Source organism: Lupinus angustifolius, chromosome LG12, assembly GCF_001865875.1.
Source record: "Lupinus angustifolius cultivar Tanjil chromosome LG12, LupAngTanjil_v1.0, whole genome shotgun sequence".
NCBI lineage: Eukaryota > Viridiplantae > Streptophyta > Magnoliopsida > Fabales > Fabaceae > Lupinus > Lupinus angustifolius.
Genome location: NC_032020.1, coordinates 18,773,269 through 18,782,656, shown reverse-complemented (window position 1 = coordinate 18,782,656; position 9,388 = coordinate 18,773,269). Strand labels below are relative to the sequence as shown.

The window sequence follows — 9,388 nt, the reverse complement described above, 5'->3', positions numbered from 1 at the left end:
TATATATAAAAGAAGGTTGTGATTGGAGAAAGAGTAAAGGAGGAAAATGTATACTCTCTATTACTGGAGAGTCTAATACCTGATAAGAATGAGACATGTGAACTTTAGAAAAGTTTGATGTTGCAAATTTTAAAACATTTCTAACCAATAGAATATTATAAATGATGAAATAAATCTGGGTCTCATATTCCAGTACTTGACCCTCCAGTAGCGGAAAGGATCTCTGACAGTAGTTGAGAGTGAAAGAGAACACAATTGATGATGACAAAGCAGTCTGTCACACTGTCTCCCTCTGCCAAATCACCATGAATATGACTTTCTACATTTCATGCCCAAACCTCTTTCTTCTACCTTAAATTACTTACTACGTTTAATAATAATGCTTCTTTACTCTCCAATTTCACAACTAGTATCATAAAATATAAAAAAAGGTATTGCATGTCTTATAACTAGACTTCAAATAATAGAACTCTAATCTATGTTAGCATAAGAAGCATGTTAACAATCCAGTTTAACTAGTAACATCAAATTTCGATAAGAATGAGTTTAATTATCTTCAAAAGGATGTCAGATTATGAGACAGTGGCAGACAAGGAATTGAACCAAACATATATATATACACATTTGACTAATACTTTTATTAGCATGTCTTTTTTAAGACTACACAAACAACAGACTCAGAAACAAAGTTGTTGTAAGGAGGAAGAGAGAGAGAGAGAGAGATAATTTACACTAGTGGGTCCATTTTCAATCTCAAATTACACTTCTTAGATGTTAGATATACAAGGTCGATGAAAATGGTAATGCACAAAGGTCAAAACCAGTGAGCAAGAGATGACACATGAGACCTAAAAGCTGGTTGGAAATACTAGAGAAAAAAGTGCTTATTATGGCTAACAGTACTTATGCCAATTAAGTAGCATAGAGATACACACCCTCATAATATAAAGCTTTCCCCTTTGTTGCCTTATGATTCTCCTCCATTTGGAAAATCTCCTACTTTGGCTACCCATGATGAGTTTGTTGAGCATGCATGTTGCTCCATTTCAAGCACAATTTATTGAAGATAAAATCCTACATGGCTAGTGTGCTAGTTTGATCCACGTATACACTTGCATGTCCTTCTCTCTCAAAATTCAACTTCTTTTGAAAGGGATGAGCAAGCACAAAAAACACCACTCTTATCTTAAACAGTGGTTAAAGCTCATATCATTATCTTATCAAATTAAGGGTCCTCTTTTAACTTTCTTAATCACCAACCAGTTCAAGTGAGAGGAGAGATACAACAAAATAAACCAGAACTTCAACATCATACCCTCTTCTAGGGCCAAGCATGTGACTTACAACCTTGTCAAATAATGTCTTACTGTTTAGGGAAAAAACTTGGTTAGGAAAGGCTCCAACATCTTATCTTTAAAAACAGAAAGTATGAAAGATAAGATCTTTAGCACGTTCAACTAATCTTTGTGGACCTTGTGTGATTAGTGTAGCGATGATATAAATGCCAAGTGAAATTTGAGTCACACACTGATAGAATAGAGAGGCCTAGCTACACCACAATTAAGACGGGGACATGATAATATTTCAAGTGTTGGAAACTTGGAGTTTTGTTGAGTTTTAGTTTGAAATGAGAGAAAAAAGTTAATCATAGTGTGCCATTTTATTACTTTTTGCTTTTAAAATTTTATTTTATCCACATATTAATATATGATTGACTTGGAACAGTGAATAGGACACGTATCCCTATCGCATGTGTTGGGTCTTTTAAAGTAAAATGGAAAATTAGTTAGTTTGAGTTGATCTGTGTAGTTGAGGATGTGACTAACTGAGACTAAACAGTAAAAACTGTTTAGGTGTAGCAACATTCTCTTTAGTGAAACTTCATGCAGATGTGTATATTTGTGTGCCAGGCAAATTTCAATGAAGAGGAATTCTTTGTTTTCACGTCCTTAACTCCCATAATATACTTTTTTAAGTTAATATAACATTTCCATAGTTAGCATTTTTTGCAAGTGCCAATCATAAATACTTTTACCCATTCACCTTTTATAGATTGAGTTGCTGTTAGAGTTGGGTAGCAGCTACATGATTATTGGTAGTTTGAAGATGGAACATGTAGAAGATGACAAGTGAGAACTAAATAATTTAGCAAGAATATGAGTACTAAAAGTTACTTGGTTAATTTACTTTTATATCTTAGTTTGGTCCGGGAATATGGATAAAGAAAATGCTAAAACGTCATGAGATTACCACCATCAGCATCAGAGCAGAAGATAGAACGTGGTGGTTTTATCTTTTATGAGAGGGCAAAAAGAAAAACACTTAACCAAGCTTGAGAGAAAGATGAAATGGAAGAAAATAAATACAAGAGCAATATATAAACACATGAAATGCCTGCAACAGATGAATTGCAACTAAAAACAAAAAGGCAAAAAGTAAAAACTTCACAATTCTCAGAACAAACAATTAAAACATGATACGAAAAAGAATTTAAAAGAAAAAGGATTACATAACAAAGAACACATAATGAAACTTTGAGAAAGAGAAATCGTTTGACATCAAAACTATTGTGACAATTCAAAGTTCAAACCCTCCCAAACCAAAAGAAGAATAAGCATACAGAAGCAGATATCATTGCTCATATTTCAATCTAAAAAAGCAAACATTATAAGAATGAGAACAACAAAGCTTAAGACACCATTAGAATTGGTTCTTTTTCATTTTCTTTGTTAATTACTTCTTCTCTTCCTCCACCATTCTTCTTAGCGTTTTATTTTATTTTATTTGAATTGAATTATAAATCAAAGGAATGAATGAATGATAAGAAGAGTGAGTAAGTAAAACCCTGCAAAAAAAATCCTTACTTCTTAAAATTGATCTTTGTAAAAGTGAATCCCCAATCTACAAATAAATATGGAATTATATATAAATATTAAAGGATCTCGGAATATAGAGAAGGCAAGAAAAACGTATGTAGACATCTTTTGGTCTACATACGTTTTTTGTTCTTGTTGGTGAAGTGGTGGTCCAAATATGGTGGGTTTTGTTCAATATATCATTATCTACTATTTATACACTAGTATAAGTCATTCAATCATTTATCATATGTATTCTCATAACTGATAATCATTGTTAAACCTGCATAAAAATAATTAAACTCATATTTTAAAATGATAGTATAATATAATTAATAATTAAAATAGTGGTAGATACATTGGATTCTGAACTTTGATACCAAAATAATAATGGGTAATGAATGTATTTAATAATAAACATAAAAACATGAATCATAGCATTACTGTGTATACGTTGACTTTTTAATCTATAAATAAATTGTGAGTGAAGGTAGTAGCTGCAGTTGTTGTTGTTATTGTGAGAGAGAGAGAAAGAAAGAAAGGAAAATGGCAGGGGCAGAGTGTTGTTCAAATCCACCAAGCTTGGTGGCGAGTGGAGGAGTAGGTGTTGTTCACAAACTCGGTGCTCTTCCTTCCTATCTCACCGGTTCCTCTAACTCCAACCATGCTATTCTTCTCGTCTCTGATATTTATGGTTTCACTTCTCTCTCTCTCTCTCTCTCTCTCTTTCTTCTCTTCTTCTTGTTGCCTTTAACCAATAACTTAATATGCTCTATTTGTTTTGCAGGATATGAAGCGCCAAACCTAAGGTATGTCTGTCTCTTCAACCGTGTCTCATTCTCTGTCACAAACCAATCATATATTAATAAAATAGAACACTGTGATTGAGTCGGGACACGGTGTGGGACATGTGATCTCCATCCGTATGCCTCATGTTTGTTCTGTTCTTATTTTTCCTTAATTCTCTCAACTGTAATATGTTCTCTTGATTGTGAAGGAAGCTTGCAGACAAGGTTGCAGATGCTGGGTATTATGTGGTTGTTCCTGATTTCCTTGCTGCTGATCCCTACAATCCTCACAATCCTGATAGGCCTTTACTTGTTTGGATAAAAGATCATGGAACGGTTAGTTCCTATTTAATGATACGCCATAGTAATGTTTTTCTCTCTTAGGACCTTCAGATTTTCTTTGATTAGTTTTGTCATCTGAATTTTCTCCTAAGGATTGAATAATAAATGAAACTTGATTTTCTACAATTTTTATTAGAAGAAAGGAGAATCAGATTTTTCAGTTTCATAGAATTCCAGTTTTTGTTATCATTATTGGTACTTTCACCAGAATGGTAATGTTGTGTTGGATAAGTGGAGACACGCAAGACAAGATATGATCATGAAGAAATGCATTAGAGAGAAAATTGTAGTAGCATAGAAATAAGAAAAGACGATAGAATCTCACCTTAGATAATGTGGGGAAGACGAAACCCCAGTAAAGGACTGAATCCCAATATGTAGACATTATTTATGATATGACATGGTTGGTCTATAGACATGGTTTATGATATACATTATGATGTTACTTGATCGATCTTGCAAAACCCACCTAGCGGAAAAAGGTTTAACGGTTGTTGATGTTAGTACTGTGATGACTCTAATTTTGGAAGATGTGTGACTGGATTCAATTGTCCCTCTTATTTAATGTTATTATCGCTGCAGCGATTGGCTTGCCAAGTTATATAGTTGATTTTGATTTAATGTTATGAATTGTCTCAAATCTAATCTGCAAAAATTGCAATATTCTCTGGTGCTTGCCTATTGTATTAATCAATTAATAGGACAAAGGTTTTGAAGCTGCAAAACTCGTAATTGAAGACTTAAAAAGTAAAGGTTTTTCCACTGTTGGGGCTGCTGGTATTTGCTGGGGTGGTGAGTCCCTCTGGCTTCCCACATATTTCATCTTGTTTTTTTCTTTTCTCCTTTTTATGTACTGTGGTTCTACACTGTAGTTTCAGCTCATCTTAGGTGTGCTCTTTTTGGTTGGATTTAAGGTTCAAAAACAACTAAAAGTTAACATTGAACTCATCGAATGTACTATATTTTCTTCTCTATCTCAGCCAAGGTTGTGGTTGAACTTTCGAAATCCAAACTTATTCAAGCTGCTGTGCATTTACATCCATCATTTGTCACTGTGGATGACATCAAGGGTATGAATTTTCAATTTAGATTTATTTTATTTCAATTTGCATACTCGTTGTTAGGGATTCATCCTCCAACAAGAGAAAACCCCTAGAATTATGTTCCGACTTCTTGTCAATTGTCAGACCATTAGTTAAAGCATGTTTGTGTGTAGGAGGCTTCGTGTCATTACCAAAGGACTGTATTCATGTTGTCATGTGGTGCATTTACTTACACCTTATTTGAACAAATATATTTTCATCGCCGGTAGAATCAATGTATTATTTCCCAGTTACTATTTGTATATAACTATACATCAATGTATTATTTCCCAGTTACTATTTGTATATAACTATATATTAATGACACAGGAGTAGCTGTCTTTCTCTTTTAAATTTCTGTAAAATTATACTGATATCTTCTGTTGTATAGTTATCATAAATTCATAATCATTGTATTTAGTGCATGTTCGGATTACTTTTTGTTTATGAAAAAAGATCATGAAAATGTGCAGAGAAATGTTCGGTAGAAAGCTTGTTCATGTGTCAATTCTGAATGGCCGCTTTGTTGGTCTTACTTTCAGGTGTTGATATTCCAACTGCAATACTTGGAGCTGAGATTGACAATATTTCTCCCCCAGTGCTTATAAAACAGTTTGAAGAAGTCCTAGCTGCTAAGTCTGAGGTCAGATAAATAATTTGAATCATTTGCACTTATCTGCATTTGTTTTATATGACCTTTGCGGTTTGCTAACGCCCGATATCGATTATTTTGCTGTAATTATATTATTTGTTGCCAATTACTGTATTCGGTAATCAGTTGAATCAATTTGGTTAGCCTTTTTCTCATTTTGTTGCTGCTGTCTGTTTTTGGAAGAAAATTCTGTTCACATAGTGTGCATTTGTGGAATCATAATTGGAAATTGGTTTGACATGTTTATGTTTGAAAGCCATGCAGTAGTTTCCAAATTATTGGCCATTAAATTTGCACATTTACAAGAATCTCTCATGTATTTAAGATGACTTATGGGTCGCTTTTTGTTATGCAGGTTGAGAGTTATGTTAAAATATTTCCCAAAGTAGCACATGGTTGGACTGTGAGATACAACACTGAAGATGCAGAAGCTGTGAAGGCTGCAGAAGAGGCCCATCAGATATTGTTGGACTGGTTTGCAAAACATCTTAAGTGAGAACTATTGTTGTGTGAAGAACTTCTATGTTGAATTGTTGATTGTATCAATCATCTTGTACTAGAGTGAAGAATGTTAAATCCCACTCGTTCCTTCTATTTGTAGTTTTCAATAAATAAATGTATTATTATTGCTGGTTATACATTGTCTGTGTTTCAAGATTCATTGTAATAAATATAATTTTACTTTGGGTGATTTGAGTTAGTTGTTGGATATTTGAGATCTTAAGAAATCATATTTGGAGATTTTAATGTTAATATATATATATTGATTGTGAGGGAGGTGACTATCAAAACCCCTTTATATATTTTTTGACCTATCTATCTTCTTTCTTTTAAAACAACTATCTTCTCAATCAAATTCTAAGAAATAATATAGTTTGTGTTTTTATATCTTTGTCAGGAGTATGTAAAATGGGACACTTGACTTTTATCTGAGCATTTCATTCCATCGACCATGATCGTAATATTAAATTATCATACTTAGATCATTTAAATTTATGCCGAATATAATTAACGAACAAAATCTCCATACATAAGAGGGGCTTTATTTCATTATTAAAATCGAAGTTAAAAATAGAAAATAAATGAAATAAAGTAACCGAAGGTCGATAATAATGAATGAAATCAATCAATTGTCGGGAATCGAGACCAATCATTTATTTTATTTTTGCGTTAAAAACTATTTTTACAATAAAAAATTACTGTTACATTTTATGGGGGTAATTTATTGTTATTAATATCTTACAAAATTTAAATTTTCTTAGATGAATTATTATATAGTTACCTGGAATAATTTAATTTGAATGAGGTATTATTTAAAAAAAGATATGTATTTGTATTACGGGCCAATAGTGAGAGCCCAATAAGGAGGCCATGATTCAATGCTTCTAAAACCCTAATTACACATTATTCGCTGATTGCATCTTCTCAGATCTCAACTCTCACCGGAAAAAAGCTTCTCTGTGCTGTCGCTGTTGTTGTTGTTGGTAAGATTCCAATCCATTTATTTGAGCTTAATTTTGTTTATGGTTAATTAATTGTTATTATTGAAACCTGTGACAGTGATCATGGTGAGAATCAGTGTGTTGAACGATGCTCTGAAGAGTATGTACAATGCTGAGAAAAGAGGGAAACGTCAAGTGATGATTAGGCCTTCTTCTAAAGTGATTATAAAATTCCTGATTGTTATGCAGAAGCATGGATACATTGGTGAATTTGAGTATGTGGATGATCATAGGGCTGGTAAAATTGTTGTTGAATTGAATGGTAGATTGAATAAGTGTGGTGTTATTAGTCCTCGTTTTGATGTTGGTGTTAAAGAGATTGAAGGTTGGACTGCTAGGCTTCTCCCTTCTAGACAGGTCTATTCATTTTTTATCAACCATGTTTCTTTATATCATCCATTATTATTATGATTGTAAAATCTATACACTGTATAAAGATTTATACACCGACACCATGTCATTCACCGTTGATTTGGATTACTTTTTCTGTAAAGTCGAAGATTAATAAATATCAATTGTTGATAATGCACTGACAGTGTATAAAACTCATACACACATCTTTTTCTCTATTATTATTGTTGTTGTTGTTGTTGTTCTATAATATTAGGATTTAATATGTATACACTGTTTTTTACACTATCGCAAGTCATCTACCATTGATCTATTAACTACTATTGACTCTCAAACAGAATTAATACAAATTAACGGTGGGTGATGAGCTGACAGTGTAAAGCTGTCATTGCACAGATTTTAAACTGATAATATTATTACATTTTGTTGATTAAATATTTGTGCAGTTTGGATACATAGTGTTGACCACTTCTGCTGGCATCATGGATCATGAAGAGGCTAGGAGAAAGAATGTTGGTGGTAAAGTCCTGGGCTTCTTTTACTAGAGTACTTTTCTATGATGGCGCTCATTTCAATTTTGGGACTCACTTTATTTTTATTGCAAAACCAACTTGTTTACTATGATTTGTTATATTTCCTTTTATCAACATGTACTGGCAGACTGATGATTTGTTTTAATCAGCAAGTATTTGATTAGAAATTGGTACCATGAACAATGTTTGATATTTTGCATTTACTTGGTTCATTTGAGTTCTTGAACTGGCATTCATATTTCTTAAAAATTGTAGGTTTAATATCAATTTGAGATCTTCTGTTTCCAATTTTTAGTTAAAAGGATGTTTGTAATGCCTTGGCATTCCCTTCTAGCTGATTGATTATGCTCTGAACAGAAACCATTTCCCTGGTGTGTTGATACCTTATATATGTGCACATGCTCCCCAAGGGCATTCAACATGATAACTATGTAACTATTCGTCCTTTAAAGCTGTTATGGAAAATCACTACAGTGCTTTTGAGTGCAAATTATTTAGTCTCGGGTCTTGTTTTAACTTATCTGTCACCTTCACTATACAGTGACACACCCTTTGATCTCATTTTGTTGTTGCTTGTAATGAACAAGCTTTTCTCAATTGATTGACCTAAGTGGTAAGTTTACTCCATCAAAACACGTGATGAAGAAATAGTTTTATAAGGGGTTCATCTAACAAACACACTTAATCTATTGTGGTGAGATCAGTATTTTCCCCATTGCTTGCTGCAGTATCTCATCTTCTAGTTTGTATTTGTTTTGCTTTTTGTTGAATTGTGTTGTCAAATATCTACCAGAGTCTGCGAAAATATGTTTGGTCTTTCCCTTAAAGACACTGAATCTTGTCTGCAAGGGCACAAAGGATAGAGATAGTATGAAGGTGGCACATGAGTACTTATACACTGCTTTTTTGTTTGTTTTGAATTGTGATTGTTTTTCACCACAGCCACTGGCCACTCCTAAAATGCTGGGAAGGAATACTTGGCCCTCCTTGTATTTTGGTAAATTTGACTTCCACAAAAGAGCAAACAGATGAAGCAAAGTTCTTGATGTTTGAACTTTGAAGTTCAACTTTGGACACACATGAACTTCCCCCACTTTTATTTTTCTTGGCTAAAACTAAAAGTTGGAGATATAATATCTCCAAGTTGGGAAGAAAACAGAATTGTAGCTTTCATGATACTAGTCAAATAAGCTCAAGCCTTTGTCAAAGACAACATATGAATATGCTTGCGAAGTTCCCGGGATTATATTGGACAAAAAAACAAGCTTATGGCCCTGCTTGGC

The 9,388-nt window shown here is 33.2% G+C and overlaps 2 protein-coding genes across 6 annotated transcripts in view; both read left to right on the top strand.

Annotated features, from left to right (window-relative positions):
• LOC109361957 (40S ribosomal protein S15a-1) overlaps positions 1-8,308 on the top strand; it is a 15,104-nt gene extending 6,796 nt beyond the window's left edge. Inside the window, exons 1-3 of one of the 5 annotated variants that reach the window (XM_019607492.1) lie at positions 7,078-7,200; positions 7,280-7,578; positions 8,019-8,308. In XM_019607492.1, the coding sequence (XP_019463037.1) occupies positions 7,285-7,578; positions 8,019-8,117 (393 nt within the window). In that variant the 5' untranslated portion in view covers positions 7,078-7,200; positions 7,280-7,284 and the 3' untranslated portion in view covers positions 8,118-8,308. Of the gene's footprint in view, positions 1-7,077; positions 7,204-7,271; positions 7,579-8,018 lie in introns of those variants that run through there. The other 4 variants (XM_019607490.1, XM_019607493.1, XM_019607491.1 and 1 more) reach the window with 4 other exon arrangements.
• Positions 3,360-6,415, top strand: LOC109361966 (endo-1,3;1,4-beta-D-glucanase-like). Its single transcript, XM_019607510.1, has 7 exons — positions 3,360-3,549; positions 3,643-3,664; positions 3,853-3,979; positions 4,687-4,777; positions 4,966-5,055; positions 5,610-5,710; positions 6,075-6,415. Exons 1-7 carry the CDS (start codon positions 3,402-3,404, stop codon positions 6,213-6,215), a joined length of 720 nt encoding a protein of 239 aa, XP_019463055.1. The 5' UTR covers positions 3,360-3,401; the 3' UTR covers positions 6,216-6,415.